The sequence below is a fragment of the Schistocerca piceifrons genome, chromosome 11, assembly GCF_021461385.2.
Source record: "Schistocerca piceifrons isolate TAMUIC-IGC-003096 chromosome 11, iqSchPice1.1, whole genome shotgun sequence".
NCBI lineage: Eukaryota > Metazoa > Arthropoda > Insecta > Orthoptera > Acrididae > Schistocerca > Schistocerca piceifrons.
Genome location: NC_060148.1, coordinates 83308380 through 83327703, shown reverse-complemented (window position 1 = coordinate 83327703; position 19324 = coordinate 83308380). Strand labels below are relative to the sequence as shown.

Here is a 19324-nt window from a genome sequence, read left to right as displayed (position 1 = left end):
GTGTAGGGTTCAAATACCTTGCAATGAAAAATAGGGATCACTATGAATTTGCATTTGATGTATGTTAGTCCACATTATTTTGCTGCGTATGAAATGAAGCTAACATATTGTATTTTTGTTTAAAGTTGGGACAAGACCTACATCTGTTGTCAATCTCGAGAAAATTGATTGTATGTAGTGCACTCTCTTCCAGGCATCTGTGGAAATGAGAGTGGAACTCAAATATCCCTATATTCTTCAGATCTCGTAAAGGAATTTTTGGCAAATGATAGCATGCAAACCAGAGAGTATTTTGCTACATAGCTAATGTGCAAAACTTTCTTCTACAATATATGAGTGACTACAGATTTTTTTCATTGAGATAATGTAATTCTTGGAAGGGCTGTAGATAGCTAGTGAAATGGGAATTAGTATGGGTTTTGTAACACGATAAATGAAGGAATCGCACTGTTATTTTTATAGCAAGCTAGAGCTTTCCGTAAGTTATTGACCTTCACATATCCACAGTTGTTTGATTAATAGTAGATTGTTTGTAGATTCAGTTGCAGCTACGTTAGGGTGGTAGTGAAGTAGAACGGTGCTACATGCTGATATAACTTGTTAATACGATCACTTGCAGACTTGTTAACTGTGGCGGTCTGCAAGGTGTAGATTTGTGCAAAGGCTTATGCTGTATAACTACGCCTACTCTACTTCACTGCCCTGTCAGCAAGGATGCACCGAGTGAGGTGGCGCTGTGGTTAGCACACTGGACTCGCATTCGGGAGGTCGACAGTTCAATCCCGTGTTCGGCCATCATGATTTAGGTTTTCTGTGATTTTCCTAAATCGCTCCAAGGCAAATGCCGGGATGGTTCCTCTGAAGGGGAATGGCCAACTTCCTTCCCCGTCATTCCCTAATCCGATAAGACCTATGACCTCGATGTTTGGTTTCTTCCTCCAAACAACCAACAACAAGGAAGCCCCGTCCACTTCAGATGCCCCTCTACCACTGCACATTCAGCACAGCTGGGGGCCAAGTAATATTGCGTGCACTCTACATAAGTGTTCGTCAAACTGGAGATGTACGCATGCAGTCTTGTGAAAATGACTGTTGCCTTGGAAGATAGTAGTGTAGGAGCTTGGGTTGAGACCCCTACTATGTCAGGATGACAGGGTGTGGAGTGCTGTGGAACTGGTCTATTGGTATGCTGGTCACTAATGGTACATTAGGACAACAAGAATTTATTATATTAAAGTTTACAGTCATGTATTCTACTCTGTGTCTGCAACCTAGCCAGCAACAGTGCAGTACTCAGTCTAGAAAAGTGCTTATGCTGTATCGGCAATCTCTGGTGAATGTCAACATGCGGTGTCTGGCTCACGTAATCACAGCATCAGACAGGTGACAGGTCGTGTTGCGATCAGTGTAGCTCCTACGAAAGGCTTCGCTGCCTGGGAAAGACAATGTTTTCACCAGAGCACGCATGTTGACATTGAAGGGGTAGTCCTCGGGTAATGTCTCGGCAGCTCTGCTGTGTGTGGAGACGAGCAGCAGCATAGCCCTCTCCCGTCTCCCCTCTCCCGTTTTTGTCTTGTGTTTGATCCACTTTCGTACAAACTCTTTGGCCTTGTCATTGTTGCTGGTCTATTTATCATGTTGTTGTTGTTGTTGTTGTTGTTGTTGTTGTTGTGGTCTTCAGTCCTGAGACTGGTTTGATGCAGCTCTCCATGCTACTCTATCCTGTGCAAGCTTCTTAATCTCCCAGTACCTACTGCAGCCTACATCCTTCTGAATCTGCTTAGTGTATTCATCTCTTGGTCTCCCTCTATGATTTTTACCCTCCACGCTGCCCTCCAATACTAAATTGGTGATCCCTTGATGTCTCAGAGCATGTCCTACCAACCGATCACTTCTTCTAGTCAAGTTGTGCCACAAGCTCCTCTTCTCCCCAATTCTATTCAATGCCTTCTCATTAGTTATGTGATCTACCCATCTAATCTTCAGCATTCTTCTGTAACACCACATTTCAAAAGATTCTATTCTCTTGTCTAAACTATTTATCGTCCACGTTTCACTTCCATACATGGCTACACTCCATACAAATACTTTCAGAAACAACTTCCTGACATTTAAATCTATACTCGATGTTAACAAATTTTTCTTCTTCAGAAATGCTTTCCTTGCCATTGCCAGTCTACATTTTATATCCTCTCTACTTTGACCATCATCAGTTATTTTGCTCCCCAAATAGCAAAACTCCTTTACTACTTTAAGTGTCTCATTTCCTAATCTAATTCCCTCAGCATCACCCGACTTAATTTGACTACATTCCATTATCCTCGTTTTGCTTTTGTTGATGTTCATCTTATACCCTCCTTTCAAGACACTGTCCATTCTGTTCAACTGCTCTTCCAAGTCCTTTGCTGTCTCTGACAGAATTACAATGTCATCGGCGAACCTCAAAGTTTTTACTTCTTCTCCATGAATTTTAATACCTACTCAGAATTTTTCTTTTGTTTCCTTCACTGCTTGCTCAATATACAGATTGAATAACATTGGGGAGAGGCTACAACCCTGTCTCACTCCCTTCCCAACCACTGCTTCCCTTTCATGCCCCTCAACTTTTATAACTACCATTTGGTTTCTATACAAATTGTAAATAGCCTTTCGCTCCCTATATTTTACCCCAGCCACCTTCAGAATTTGAAAGAGAGTATTCCAGTCAACATTGTCAAAAGCTTTGTCTAAGTCTGCAAATGCTAGAAACGTAGGTTTGCCTTTCCTTAATCTAGCTTCTAAGATAAGTCGTAAGGTCAGTATTGCCTCATGTGTTCCAATATTTCTACGGAATCCAAACTGATCTTCTCCAAGGTCGGCTTCTACTAGTTTTTCCATTCGTCTGTAAAGAATTCACGTAAGTATTTTGCAACCGTGACTTATTAAACTGATAGTTAAGTAATTTTCACATCTGTCAACACCTGCTTTCTTTGGGATTGGAATTATTATATTCTTCTTGAAGTCTGAGGGTATTTCGCCTGTCTCATACATCTTGCTCACCAGATGGTAGAGTTTTGTCAGGACTGGCTCTTCCGAGGCCGTCAGTCGTACTAATGGAATGTTGTCTACTCTGGGGGCCTTGTTTCGACTCAGGTCTTTCTGTGCTCTGTCAGACTCTTCACGTAGTATCATATCTCTCATTTCATCTTCATCTACATCCTCTTCCATTTCCATAATATTGTCCTCAAGTACATCGCCCTTGTATATAGACTCTCTATATACTCCTTCCACCTTTCTGCTTTCCATTCTTTGCTTAGAACTGGGTTTCCATCTGAGCTCTTGATATTCATACAAGTGGTCCTTTTTTCTCCAAAGGTTTCTTTAATTTTCCTGTAGGCAGTATCTATCTTATCCCTAGTGAGATAACCCTCTACATCCTTACATTTGTCATCTAGCCATCCCTGCTTAGCCATTTTGCACTTCCTGTCGATCTCATTTTTGAGACGTTGGTATTCCTTTTTGCCTGCTTCATTTACTGCATTTTTATATCTCCTTTCATCAGTTAAATTCAATATTTCTTCTGTTACCAAGGATTTCTACTAGCCCTCGTCTTTTTACCTACTTGATCCTCTGCTGCCTTCACTACTTCATCACTCAAAGCTACCCATTCTTCTTCTACTGTATTTCTTTCCCCCATTCCTGCCATTTGTTCCCTTACGCTCTCCCTGATACTCTATACAACCTCTGGTTTAGTCAGTTTATCCAGGTCCCATCTCCTTAAACTCCCACCTTTTTAAAGTTTCTTCAGTTTTAATCTACAGTTCATAACCAATAGATTGTGGTCAGAGACCACATCTGCCCCTGGAAATGTCTTACAATTTAAAACCTGTTTCCTAAATCTCTGTCTTACCATTTTATAATCTGTCTGAAATCTTTCAGTATCTCCAGGCTTCTTCCATGTATACAACCTTCTTATATGAGTCTTGAACCAAGTGTTAGCTATGATTAAGTTGTGCTCTGTGCAAAATTCTACCAGGCAGCTTCCTCTTTCATTTCTTAGCCTCAATCCATATTCACCTACTAAGTTTCCTTCTCTACCGTTTCCTACTACCAAATTCCGGTCACCCATGACTATTAAATTTTCGTCTCCCTTCACTATCTGAATAATTTCTTTTATTTCATCATACATTTCTTCAATTTCTTCGTCATCTGCAGAGCTAGTTGGCATATAAACTTGTACTACTGTAGTAGGCAGGGGCTTTGTGTCTATCTTGGCGACAATAATACGTTCACTATGCTGTTTGTAGTAGCTTACCCGCATTCCTATATTTTTTTATTCATTATTAAACGTACTGCTGCATTACCCCTATTTGATTTTGTATTTATAACCCTGTATTCACCTGACCATAAGTCTTGTTCCTCCTGCCACCGAACTTCACTAATTCCCACCATATCTAACTTTAACGTATCCATTTCCCTTTTTAAATTTTCTAACCTACCTGCCCGATTAATGGATCTGACATTCGACGCTCCGATACGTAGAACACCAGTTTTCTTTCTCCTGATAACGACGTCCTCTTGAGTAGTCCTCGCCCGGAGATCCGAATGGGGGACTATTTTACCTCCGGAATATTTTACCCAAGAGGACGCCATCATCATTAACCATACAGTAAAGCTGCATGCCCTTGGGAAAAATTACGGCTGTAGTTTCCCCTTGCTTTCAACCATTCGCAGTACCAGCACAGCAAGGCCGTTTTGGTTAGTGTTACAAGGCCAGATCAGTCAATCGTCCAGACTGTTGCCCCTGCAACTACTGATAAAGCTGCTGCCCCTCTTCAGGAACCACACATTTGTCTGGCCTCTCAACAGATACCCCTCCGTTGTGGTTGCATCTACGATACGGCTATCTGTATGGCTGAGGCATGCAAGCCTCCCCACCAACGGCAAGGTCCATGGTTGGGATTTATCATGTAGACAAACAAATGAAAATCTGATAGATGCAGATCTGGACTGTAGAGAGGATGAGGTTGTATCTCCCAACCTATTTTTTCAATGATATTTGGGTCAGCTGGGTGGTGAGAGGGCAAGCATTGTCATGAGTGATATCGTGCCTTTTCTTTGAGACCTGCAACATTATTTTCTTACTGATGATTACACTTTGTACATCAGCATGTCTGAGAAGTGGGCACTATTAATGTTCACTGATCTTCCAAGTGATTACAAAAGCAGGTACCTTGGGCATTCCAAAAGACAGTCAATATCGCTTTTCCTGTTGATGCTTGTGCTCTCAATTTCTTTCACAGGTGAGCTGGTGCGTTTCCATTCCATGCTTTGTCTTTTGGAGTCTGGTTCAAAATGATGAACCAAGTTTCATCACACATTCAAGTCTTTTTTTATAAAAGGATCACCTTTACTTTCATAATGTTCTTTGAAGTTTGTACACAAGTCTTGTTTCCTAATGTTGTTGTATAAACTCTTTCGGGACCCACCTCGTATATTTTTTTTTTTTTTTTTTTTTTTTTTTTTTTTTTTTTTTTTTTAAAAAAAATTAAGATTGTTCCTGATAACATTGTGAACTGCACTTACTGTGACTATTTTTACTATATGTTCAACTGTAATATGTCGGTCTTCACGAATAATGTTGTCAATACAGGTTTCGAGTGAAGGAGTTGGCACTTGAACTGGTTGGGCAGGACATTGCTTGCCAATCATTGAGGTTCAACCATTTTTGAACTGTCTTATCCACATTTCCATGGCTCATACCTTTCATCACACTACAAAATCAATAAAAAATAAGAGTTTAGCCAATTTTTCCCTTTGATCATTGAACGTTGTTCAACTAAAGTGGAAACTTCAAGCAGATACACTGTCATTAAATGCAGTGTAGAGGTTATAAACAAAAGAGAGGTCTTAAACCAAACAGTTTTTATCTGCCAGCTGTTCTCAGCACACTCAAGTGGTGCCAAACTAAAGTCACGAAGCTACAAAACTACAAAATGTTTTATTTTTATGTTAATTTGTCTCTCTAATTATTGAATGCCCCTTGTATTCAGTGCATCACGTCAGAATGAAAACGCACTGGATTAACAATTTTTAATATAGCAGCTGATTATTATTTTTTAATATCAGTTGGTAATAGCATGTGACTTGATATAAATTACAAAAACTGTCCAGTGCTTTTGGCATATTGTGTCTGGCTGCTGGTGTATTTAATTTTGTATCAGTACTCTGTCAAATGTAATGTCATATATATCATCAAAGGATGAAATACTATCAAAGTTCCCCAAATTGTCTGTAGGACCATTCTCATCGAGTGAGATGCTGGACTGGTTCCGTTCGGGATACTTCAACCTGACGCTGCTGGTGCGGCGAGCGTGTGACGAACGCTACTCGTCACTAGGAGACATCATTAAGCTGTGGGGGAGGCTGCCTTTCACGCCTGGTGGACCACCCGTGCCTCCTATTAAGGTATTCATTTCTCACTATATGCCTTAAGCTCCTAATACGCAATGTGCCTAAGGTGTACACCTGTGTATCAGTGTCCAAAGAGTATGTGTATGGATCTGCCAGGCTGGTTCTCGTCGACCAGTTACTTGATGCACCTGGGATATTCGTGGCGTGAATCTTTCACATGCACACTAGACAGTAGTAATGCATGAAACTGGAAGGAGAAAGTCATTCATTAGAACTAAAAATTTCTGATAGCTCAAGGTTATTATTTATCAAGCAATTGTTTTTTGTGCTATGTAGCAATCTCAGAATTATGCTGTTCTGTTCTGAATTGTTTCATATTATGACACTTGTTTCCACAAGGATATTTTATCTGAATTTACGTCCATACAGTGGCTGTTTTTGGAGCTCTTTTGCTGGCAGTGTCTGTAATCTTTAGAATGGGGCAGACTGATGATGACACCGAAAAGCCAGATGTTGGTGGATCCCAGCCTGGCTGGGGAGATCGCAGGGAGATACATTCCCTATTAATGAATTAATTGAGGCCCGAAGATAAGAAGAAATTTCGGAACTTCATGAGTGGATGTGGCTTGTTCTGACAAATTGCTGTCGATGATACAGGGAGGAATTCACTAGAGTGACACAGTAATGTAGGAGGCAGTTTTAGTGTAGTTGGAAGTAAGGATTAACTCATCATTTTATTCATTTTGTGAGTGGACTTTCTCACCTACTATAGTCGGTCTCCTTTCTAGCATGCTGAAATAAAGTAAAAGATTTAATCAAATCAAACATGAATTCCATCAGCTAAGGTGCTACATATACAAATCAAAAATCTCACATGTAAAGTTATGTACACATTTACTGAGAAATAAATGATTGCTGCTTATTTGATACAGCGGGTTGTGAGGATCGTACACACACATTTACTCACTATGCACATTGATTAGGACGTGTAATGTTTCTTTGGTCCTTTCCATTTTCAGAAAATGAAGCAATTAATACAAAGAATGCTTTTCTCAAACAGCTGTATAAATGAAAGTCTGCTGGCAAAAACTATTACTTTTGTTTAGTTACTGCATTTATGAAAAACACTCAAAAAATCTCCAACATGAAAACCTGAAATTAGCTGCTGGCCACTGATGTCAGCTATAACAGGACACCATGAACAGTAACAACCAGTAAGATACCGTTCTAACGTTTTGACAACACGAGAAGCGGTGCGAAACTGGATTGCATTCACAATTCACACCTCACTCTCATCAGTTGACTTACGTGATGTCTGTAGCCAATCCTCTTCTCTGGATAATCACCTATGTCGATCTCCCAAAAGCTTCTTCTCCGAAGACTATCGCTGGTTATAGGAATTTATTTGACTATTTCTCTGTTCTTGAAATAACTGTGTACTCGCAGAATACTTTCAGTTCAGTCACGATATATCTTCAACTTTCACAGGAAACAACTTAACAATTTCTCATACAAACATTTAAACTTGGGCAAGTCAACTTAGTCATCAAACATTAGACTCAATAAACACACTCATAATTGCATTGGCTTGACAACCAAATAATTCGTGAACATCACATGTGTCTTGCCTCATTCAGAGCTGAGAGATGAAGTAAGTTAAAAGTCTATAGTCAATTGTTCAGTATTCTTTTTTACAATAATGGCGTTCACTAACACAGCAAAGATAGCAAATAATTACTCTGTGTTCTTTCACACAGCGTCTGTGGCACTAGCGGCAAATACTTGTCCTTGTCAGTGGACCACCACTCTTACAGTTTTCTCATAGCAAACTTCCACTCTGCACACAAAAACAGGTGGTGCTGTAGATACGCTTCCACTCTCCCACTTACATTTAAAATATCATGTGTTTGAGACGGTAGAAGTACAAGTGGTTCTAGAATTTATGCGGAAATTCTCAAACCACTACACTGTGGGTACCCCTTCTATGCATGCCCACATTGGGAGACTCAAACGTTTATAACGGGTGGCAGGGACAAAGAATCCAGTGAAATTTTTTTAAGTGCATTATCTGAAAACTACCTTGAGCAGTTAAACAGAGAACCGACTCGTGGCGATAACATATTAGACCTTCTGGTGACAAACAGACCCGAAATATTTGAAACAGTTAACGCAGAACAGGGAATCAGCGATCATATAGCGGTTACTGCATCAATGACTTCAGCTATAAATAGAAATATTAAAAAAGGTAGGAAGATTTTTCTGTTTAGCAAAAGTGACCAAAAGCAGATTTCAGAGTACTTGACGGCTCAACACAAAAGTTTTGTCTCAAGTTCAGATAGTGCTGAGGATCAGTGGACAAAGTTCAGAACCATCGTACAATATGCATTAGATGAGTATGTGCCAAGCAAGGTCATAAGAGATGGAAAAGGGCCACCGTGGTACAACAACCGAGTTAGAAAACTGCTGCGGAAGCAAAGGGAACTTCACAGCAAACATAAACATAGCCAAAGTCTTGCAAACAAACAAAAATGACGCGAAGCGAAATGTAGTGTGAGGAGGGCTATGCGAGAGGCGTTCAATGAATTTGAAAGTAAAGTTCTATGTATTGACTTGGCAGAAAATCCTAAGAAATTTTGGTCTCATGTCAAAGCAGTAGCTGGATCAAAACAAAATGTCCAGACACTCTGTGACCAAAATGGTACTGAAACAGAGGATGACAGACTAAAGGCCGAAATACTAAATGCCTTTTTTCCAAAGCTGTTTCACAGAGGAAGACTGCACTGAAGTTCCTTCTCTAGATTGTCTCACAGATGACAAAATGGTGGATATCGAAATAGATGACAGAGAGATAGAAAAACAATTGAAATCGCTCAAGAGAGGAAAGGCCACTGGACCTGATGGGATACCAGTTCGATTTTACACAGAGTACGCGAAGGAACTTGCCCTCCTTCTTGCAGCGGTGTACCGACGTAGGTCTCTAGAAGAGCGTAGTGTTCCAAAGGATTGGAAAAGGGCAGAGGTCATCCCTGTTTTCAAGAAGGAACATCGAACAGATGTGCGGAACTATAGACCTATATCTCTAACGTTGATCAGTCGTAGAATTCTGGAACACGTATTATGTCAAACATAATATAGTATAATGACTTTTTCAGAGACTAGATATCTACTCTGTAGGAATCAGCATGGGTTTCGAAAAAGACGATCGTGTGAAACCCAGCTCGCGCTATTCGTACACGAGACTCAGAGGGCCATAGACACGGGTTCTCGACTTCCGCAAGGCGTGCAATACAGTTCCCCACAGTCGTGTAATGAACAAAGTAAGAGCATATGGGCTATCTGACCAATTGTGTGATTGGATTGAAGAGTTCCTAGATAACAGAACACAGCATGTCATTCTCAATGGAGAGGTCTTCCGAAGTAAGAGTGATTTCATGTGTGCCGCAGAGGAGTGTCGTAGGACCGTTGCTATTCACAATATACATAAATGACCTTTTGGATAACATCGGAAGTTCGCTAAGGCTTTTTGCGGATGATGCTGTAGTATATCGAGAGGTTGTAACAATGGAAAATTGTACTGAAATGCAGGAGGATCTCCAACGAATTGACGCATGGTGCAGGTGCAGGGAATGGCAATTGAATCTCAGTGTAGAAAAGCGTAATGTGCTGCGAATACATAGAAAGAAAGATCCTTCATCATTTTGCTACAATATAGCAGGTCAGCAACTGGAAGCAGTTAATTCCATAAATTATCTGGGAATAGGCATTAGGAGTTATTTAAAATGGAATGACCGTATCCAACGGAAAGCAGCGCGCTTCGTTACAGGATCATTTAGTAATCACGAAAGCATCACGGAGATGTTAGATAAACTCCAGTGGAAGACTGCAAGAGAGACGCTCAGTAGCTCGATATGAGCTTTTGTTGAAGTTTTTGAGAACATACCTTCACCGAGGAGTCAAGTAGTATATTGCTCCCTCCTAAGTATACCTCGCAAAGAGACCGTGAGGATAAAATCAGAGAGATTAGAGCTCACACAGAGGCATACCGCCAATCTTTTTTTTCCGCGGACAATACGAGACTGGAATAGAAGGGAGAACCAATAGTCAGGTGGCTTGCGGAGTATGGACGTAGATGTAGATTATTGTCATGTAGTGTGCATGACCAGGTTCAAGTGAGTTTAGAGCTGCTGTCTATTTAACGTGTTTATAATGCAACTACTATCTATCTTATTCCACCTGTTCTACTGCCAGATTGACTGTTGTGCTCGTCCTGTACCATTTCTGGTGGATTATTGCCTAATGCCCCTTTTAATCGTGATGTGCCATTTATAATAGTGTAGGATTCATCATATACAACTCACTACATTCTGCCTTTACATATTTTATGAGAAGTTTGTTATTACTGCTTAGATGAAAATATATTTGAGATTTTGTTCATGTACAGTGTAAACCCGCTTTTACATTCCCGAAATTAACGTTTTCCCGCCATTCACAATGTTAATTTGCACCTGATTTTGTGCCAACATATTTATAATTTTCCTACGATTTACACATTACGAAAAAATGTTTGTGGAGAAAAACTGACACTGGCATGATGTTGGCCGTCCAGTAGTGGTTACAAATATTACGTGGTTTCTTGACACCAGGGCACCCTACTCAACTGATTTGAACCGGTAAACATGTGAAAGTTGGAATAATTCCTGCGGTATCTCCTGCCGCTGCCAAACTCTCCTTGGCATGGTGGCTGATGTGAGTAACTCAGTTCGTTCAAATGAAAAATCATGACCAATCACAAACATTTCCAAACTGTCTCTAGTGCGCAAACGCAGTTTCGTGATTACAACAATCATTGTGATACCTTTGTCGAACCATGTTTAGCGTGTTTCGGTGTATGACCACGTGGAGCACTAATTCACACAGTCATTGACTTTGCGTTGCTCAAATATTTTTAGTTTAAGCCAAGTTACATATTTTATTCATACTAAGCAAAATGTGTTTTGGGAATTTATTCTCGCTTTCAAGTGCAGTATTTACGCATGTATTTTTTTGTGGTGTTACACAAACAAACAATGTGAGTGATAGTTTGAGTGTGTTAGTGTTCTATATAACTGATGAGGCACAGTACGTGATAACCTCAAAAGATGACTACAGTGTAAGTGCAATAACCCATATTCAAACACCATACAAAATACTTATTTACATATTTGCGCTTGACAACGAGAAAAAAATTCTCGAAATGCGTCGTGCTAAGCATGAAAAAATAAGTAACTAGTGCAGTATTTCTTATTTAAATAATGAATGACAGCTGCAGGCTTTCAAAAACATTAGTTATGAAATACGAAATGGAGTCAAACGTTCCTATTTCCCAGACAGTTACAGGTTCCAGTTAAATCAGTGGTTTTAATTAGATACTAAACCTTCATTAGGTAATAAACAAGTTCGTGACAAGCCTTTTGATGCATGTTATGTATATATAACATACATAAAGTGCAAGGGGGTATCTTATACGTAACTTTTACAGCTTAAAACGTTATTTCTCACATTTTACATTTTCCTGCATTTTACACTTTTTTTGTTTTTTAAGTCCCATGAAAAGTATAAAAGTTGGATTTCACTGTATTTCACATCAGTGAGAGCCAATTTTTTGCAATTTTTGGTTTGTGCGTGTGCGCGCGCGCACACATTTATTCCTTGCAAAGTTCATTTATCAGCGACAATGACTAGTTTATGTACTACGAAAATTTATTAATGCACTGATCCAGATCAGCAACTACAATACTTAACAACAGTCTAGTGGTGGTGTTAATTGTTTAATTGTGGCTCAAGTTCACGTTTACATGAAAAGGCAAAGTTTGCAATCACCATTGTTTTATAATACAAAACATTACTCCATTAATTCAGTCCATAATGTGAACCATTATGTCCAACAACCACTTGTTTCGATGACCGTAACATTCCTTGCTGTTGCTAACCACAACAAGGTGTTCATTGATTTTATTTGCTGAAATCACTCAAATTATATAAACACTAATATTACCAAGTTTTGCGGTTGACAGTATGCAGAGTTTAGCATACGGAATGTGCATAGTTGGGACGTGAGTTAGCACTGAGAATTCACCTGACATGTCTTGCTTGTAAACTTTCAAACCACAAACTGGCAATTTTGTGATAAGAGATCTTCTTATAAAAACTCACAGGAACAGACAGTTATTTCAAAAACTTCAAAAACTTCCTAATGCTTTTAATAATGTCTAGGTTGGGTTTTACTGTTTTTGATGTACTCAGAGAGCAAATACACTGGACTTGCATTCGGGAGGACGACGGTTCAAACCTGCGTCCAGCCATCCTGATTTAGGTTTTTCGTGATTTCCCTTAATCACTTCAGGCAAATGCCGATACGGTTCTTTGAAAGGGCACAGCCTGCTTCCTTCCCCATCCTTCCCTAATCTGATGGGACTGATGACCTCGCTGTTTGGTCCCCTCCCGCAAATCAACCAACCAATCAGAGAACAAATAGAATTTGTATTTTTTTAAAAATTGCTGGTTGAAATTTAGAAAAATGCATGGACACTATTATTCCTATGCAGTAATATTGCAAACTCTGGTAAATTTCAGAAAATTATTCAATTATTTTCTGATAATTCAAAATACTTTCCTGTAAAGTGGGACTGCCAGACTTTTCTGTTGATGTTGGTAAACTTCTTCAGATATACTGATTAGCCAGGTTTTTGTATGCAGTGAAATGTAGAGATAACATCAATTAATTGTATTTTCTAATTATGAGTGCGTGTTCGAAACAGAACAGTATTATGAAACGGATAGTTGCTACTCACCATATAGCTGAGATGTGACTCTGCATCTCGATTGTATGGTGAATAATAACTATCCTTTTCGTAATATTGTTACATTCCATCCTGGGTTTTCCATTATTGAATTTTGTTCTAAACAGAACAAAATGATAACATGGAATTAAAGGAATCTCAGGTACTGGAGAGACTCTTATCTTAAATCCGAGTGGTTACTCGAGCTCACATGTAGTGCAAGGTTTCTCATGCCCCACCACTTTAATCGTACTGTCTCGCATTCCAGGCGGACGCAATCCCTCCCGTCTCTTCCGTTTCTGTGCCGCCGCTGGTGCCTGCGGCACCACCACCACCCACGTCCGACATCCTTTCGGATAGCCACGGCCATAATCTGCTGATGCAACAGTATCAGTACCAGTACACCATGCTGCAGAGACAGCTGCTTCTGGGGTGAGTCGACACATTGTTTGAATTGCTCTTTAGGTTAAAACTTCAGCAACCGTTGGCTCGTGTCCATGACTTTTTGACATGTTGTGAAATGTCTTTAATATCAGTACACCATGTAGTTATGCAGTTCTTGAATAACTTTTTGTCAGTGTTCGTAGGAAAGCATATAACTGTACTAAAATAAGGTTGTTTCTCATAAAAATGCTGCACTTTTTCTTAACGCTGTTTTGATCCATAATAGATATTTTTATCAATTAGTTAAGAAATATTTTGGTTTTTGCCATTGAATGTTAATTTTGTTTCCAGCCGCACATTTTACCTATTCATATTATATATAAAGTTAATGGTAAATGCACTGCCAGGCACAAATATGAAGTACCGTAAGGGGGAGGAGGGTGGGAAATGAAACTTCAGTTGGGAAGAGTATGTGATGTTATTTCAGTGATTGTAACATCGACTCAAATTTACAAAGAACTTTGCACTGTGCACCCACTTATCAGTATGGTGTTTACATCTCATCTGGCCTGGATGCACCTACTGATTGGGTTGGGAAGGGTGACATAACCGTTACGTCCTCTCCTGAGGCCCACAAGTGTTCTAACTGGTCCTTGGTATCCTGTATAATGGCCCAGGCGGGGTATTTTGCTACTCGCAGGAGTGCTTCAATTTCATGCAGACAATTAATATGGACTCTTGTGACATGTGGATGAGCATTGTCCTGTTGAAAAGTGGCACAATGTTATTGTCGCATGACAGGTAACACTTGATGACACAATATGTCTGTGTCCTACATTTGTGGCAGTAGAGTTCCCCCAATCACTACCAGTCGTGACCTGGAGTCATACGTGGTGACTCCCCACACAATCATGCTACGGAGTAACTCTGTTCGTGCTCGCTATCCCTCTCCCCCTAAAACATTTTAAGAATGAGACCTCTCTCGAGGTCACTGCCACACTCAGACGATTATCATCCAGTATAGCACAGAAGTGCACTCCGTTGCTGAACACTATAGACACTTCCCAGTCACGGCATGACTCCAGACGCAGCCATTTGTGGTGTTGTGTTAACTGCAGCCTACACATGGGATGGTAATTCCCTAGTCCAGATGCCACTAGTCTCCAACTGACAGTGTGGGATATCACAGAATGTTCCAGGGACTCCATTATTTGTGAAGAGATTACGATGTGCTTCGTGGACAGTACGACGGGTACCTCGTTTTGTGATCAGACGTGATCGACTGGAAACTGTACGACGAGTATGCCTGCCTTTATGTTCCCGTGCAACCTGGCAACGGGGCACTGTCACATCAGGCTGCCTCACAAATCTGGATGTTACATGATTTGACCAGCTAATCGAATGGAGACTGATAATGAGGCCTCTTTCAAACTGTCTCTTCCACAATGATCATTTAGCACCTGACTCTATTAATGCCTCTTGTATACCCTACTAGGCCTGTAAACACGTAGAACACTTGTGCTCTGTAATGGCTGTTCGGTCACAGAGAATTGCAGCTCTAATCATTTACATGTCCCTCAGTGGCATTATGTGTAGGAAGCTGCATTAATATCCTGCCAGGTCTCCTAGGTGCTTCACTTTTTTGTCAGGCAGTAAAAAATGTATATTCTCTTTCTGTTTATATTTTTCATGGTAAGTTCCGAATTAGTAAGAATATTTTCCTTTTGTCCACTTTTTTGTGACTTAGCATATTTTCATTTTTATTTATGGCATACTGTGTGACACACACTTCTGAGCGGTAAGCATTCCTGCTCCTCTCTCAGCTCTACCATTCCCCATGATCCTTCAGTCAACCACAGTACAAGAGAGCAAGTCCATGTGTATCAGGTAAGGTTGCATGTGGTGAATTGCATGACAGCAGCATACGGTCAGTTGGAAGCCCGTACTGTGAGCATGTATTACCTACTCAGAACCTATAGATACACGAAAAGAAGAGAAAAATGAAAGAAAGACTGTAATCTCATAAAATATTTGCAGTGAAATTATTTTCTTTATATTACAGCCTCCTGCTGAGGCCTAGAATGAATAGATGAAATATATTTGGTTAGAAACAAAAGAAACATTCAGTTGCGAATGATGAACTTATTATTATTTATGTTGAAAATATAACTGAAGTAGCAACAGAGGAAGAACAGCTGCAAATATTGACAATGTTACAATAACTCACTCTGACACACTGTCAAACAGAGTAAAATAGTTTATACTGTGTGGCAGTGGTGTGTCGGAGCGAATTACTACAGTGACAAAAATACGTACCGGGTGATCAGAAAGTCAGTATAAATTTGAAAACTTAATAAACCACGGAATAATGTAGATAGTGTGTTAAAAATTGACACACATGCTTGGAATGACATGGAGTTAAAAACAACAACAACAAACAAACCATATTGCTAGACGCGTGAAAGATCTCTTGCGTGTGTCGTTTGGTGATTATCGTGTGCTCAGCTGCCACTTTCGTCATGCTTAGCCTCCCAGGTCCCCAGACCTCAGTCCGTGCGATTATTGGCTTTGGGGTTACCTGAAGTTGCAAGTGTATCGTGATCGACCGACATCTCTAGGGATGCTGAAAGACAACATCCGACGCCAATGCCGCAACATAACTTCGGACATGCTTTACAGTGCTGCTCACAACATTATTCCTCGACTACAGCTATTGTTGAGGAATGGTGGTGGACATATTGAGCATTTCCTGTAAAGAACAGCATCTTTGCTTTGTCTTACTTTGTTATGCTAATTATTGCTATTCTGATCAGATGAAGCGCCATCTATCAGACATTTCTTGAACGTTTGTAATTTTTTTTTTGTTCTAATAAAACCCCATGTCATTCCAAGCATGTGTGTCAATTTGTACCTCCCTGTCTACATTATTCTGTGATTTATTCAGTTATCAGATTTATACTGACTTTTTGATCACCCAGTATTTGACAATGGTCTTAACATTTTTTAAAACACAGTGGTATTAAACTTTTACAGCAAAAAGTCTGTAGTCACATTCAGGAAAACTTCGTTAGCTTCACCACATTTATTCACAACATGCCTTTCGTTTTCTTGAACATTCCAGCCAGCTTGGAAATGCAGAAATCTCATTTCCCTGTGTTTTGCAATTTCATAAGCTCTTTCCAGCAAAAGTATTCTGAAACCAAGCTGTTTCAACCAAAGAAGCAGCACATTCTCTAACGTTGTCTATTTCTTGGTATTTAACTGTTCTCATACATTTTCTCTGTAGCTGAACTCTGTTGAGTAACCAGTGCCACTCTCTTTACATATTTCTGTTGTTGACCGCTGTTTTTATCGACTGCGTTAAGCAGCCCCATCTTCATTTTAAGTGAAATACTGGTTTGTTTCCATCCCAGGTTGTCATTGTGTGAGAAAAAGAAAAAAAAAATATGGTACCTTCATTTAAAGACTAAAAGAACAGAATAATTTTGAGACACAATGCATGGGTTGTTGACACATTCATCACTGAATTTCAAAACTGACTTCAGCTTTTTTTGATATTGGCACTACCAAAGACAAGTGGTAACAAAGCAACAAAAGTAGCAACCATTCTGCACATTATTTGGTCAAACAAGAAGGAGAGAAAAATTCGGCAAATCTGGGTAGTGGTGTGGCTGCAGAAAGTACATATTCATTCGTCAGAGAAGTGAAATCTTTTTAGGCCTGATGATTTTTGTTGCAAATTAAAAGGAAAAAGGTATGAAATTACATAGCATTTTGTTGTTACTGCTGTAATGTTTTCTATTTATGATTTTTTTCTTTTTACTGATTTTTCATGTTAAATATTTTTCACTGCATATGGAGAGTGGTTGTGTTTACCCTTTTAATAATTTTTGTTCCCTCCATAACTTGACATTACTGCATGTTTTTGTAATGTTAGGAATGAAATTAAAATAGTATGTAAACAAACAAAAGAAATTATAGAACTGTACATATGAGTGTGCCCTCTTATTAATTGTGTGTAAATATTCTGAAAAGAAAATGTTTTTCTTGCTGTATGCCATTAGATGTGTGCATGGGGGTGAGGACATATGGGAAATTTGCACTAGTCAGCTTAGTCTTGCATATGCACAATATGTTTTTTCTTGATTCCTGTAAATTGCCCACAAACTGAGTCTCTGTCTTTAAATGTAACTGTTCTGTTTGTTAAGGTGGAGTACAATTCCCATTCTCTATTCCATCTTAAAGAAGTGTCTGAAGGGAGCAATGTTACTAGAGTAGTTTATTATGTTCTGTCGCGAATATTCTATCACTGAGGTAAAATATGCAGCACCTGACTGAGCTAGAGAGAATTTTGTGATCGACAAATAGTTTCTATTAGAAGGAGCATGAAAGCTAATGTGAATGTGGAGTAAGACAATTAACATGACACCACAATATGAAATTTCATCATGTGAAGCATGTGTGCACAGGAAGAACACATTCAGTTAGTCATATTTTTTAAATGTGTACCAATAAAATGCCAGATTGCTTGCTACATTACGTGCTGAACAAAGCAGATGCCATGGTGGTGTTTACAATTTGTTACAGTAAAATATTGCCAAGTGGTATGTCGATGGTAGAAAGTCTCATCATTCTAAGTGCACGGGTTCGGGTGCAGTTCCACAGATCGTTTAACAGTGATAACTTTTGACATGAACTAGAAAGATGTGGGAAAACAAATTTACATCAGTAGGAATGAGGGAAGGGGGAGGGGAGGGGGCAGACCTGAAAACAACTGGAACTTCTCTATAAAAAGCAAATACCTCCCTCCCACCAACCAAAACTTCACTCTGCTTCACAGTATTCTCCATAGCATTAAAACAAGTTTCATTCCAGTGTTGAAATCTACCCCTTTTTAATATCTGCTAGTGCAATCATAACATTGCATATTATGTTTTCATAGTCAAACCGCTTTCCTTTGAGTCTCCTTTCATCCTTTGGAACATGAAGAAGTAAGAGAGAGATAAATCTGTTGAATAGGGCCTGTGGCTAAAGATGGTCGTGTTCATTGTGGCCAAAAACTGTTGAACACAGAGAACTATGTGTGTGGGAGTGTTGTCATGATTCAGGAACTGTTTGTCAGAATTACACAAAGCTTGACATTTGTGTGCAACCTTTTTGTAACCTCCAGGCAGAATTATTAGTTTACTGTCTGCCACAGGATGAATTCTTAGTGTACAATCACTTTGAGGTAAAAAAAAAAAGAATACAAACAGGTCAGTGCTGTCTTCACATGTGATTTCACTTGTTGGGCTTTTTAACACAAGCTCAGCTAGGTGATTTCTATTAGTTTCACTATTATTTACTTCTGCATGATTTTGTTGAAAAAATAGGATTGTCTTAGAGTGCATCCTTCGGTTCACGACAGACTCAATCCCACTGACCCACTCTATCCCCGTCGAGCAAACTTTTCTGATACTCTATGTATTCCCCAATTGATGTCTTAAATGCACTGATTTGTGCTTGGGGGTAACCCGGATAACTCTTTGAGTTTGTCGATTTTCCTGTGTCTGTCTTCACTGGTGACATTACAGATTTTGCCGATGTGTTCCTTGGTTTGAGGAGTTGAAGTATGACAGAATAGGGCTGATCTTCAGTGGCCATTCTCCTTTTTAAGCCAGTAAAACCATAGTGGCCACCTGGTTGGACACTATGGTAGGTCATGATTTGAGGTCAACGAAGAAGCACAC

General features: G+C 39.6%; 1 protein-coding gene across 1 annotated transcript in view; it reads left to right on the top strand.

The window, feature by feature from the left end:
• The window catches only part of LOC124719725 (GRB10-interacting GYF protein 2), a 183311-nt gene that overhangs the window by 66153 nt on the left and 97834 nt on the right, over positions 1 to 19324 (top strand). Inside the window, exons 10-11 of the mRNA XM_047244928.1 lie at positions 6278 to 6447; positions 13480 to 13643. Of these exons, the coding sequence (XP_047100884.1) occupies positions 6278 to 6447; positions 13480 to 13643 (334 nt within the window). The remainder of the gene's footprint in view (positions 1 to 6277; positions 6448 to 13479; positions 13644 to 19324) is intronic.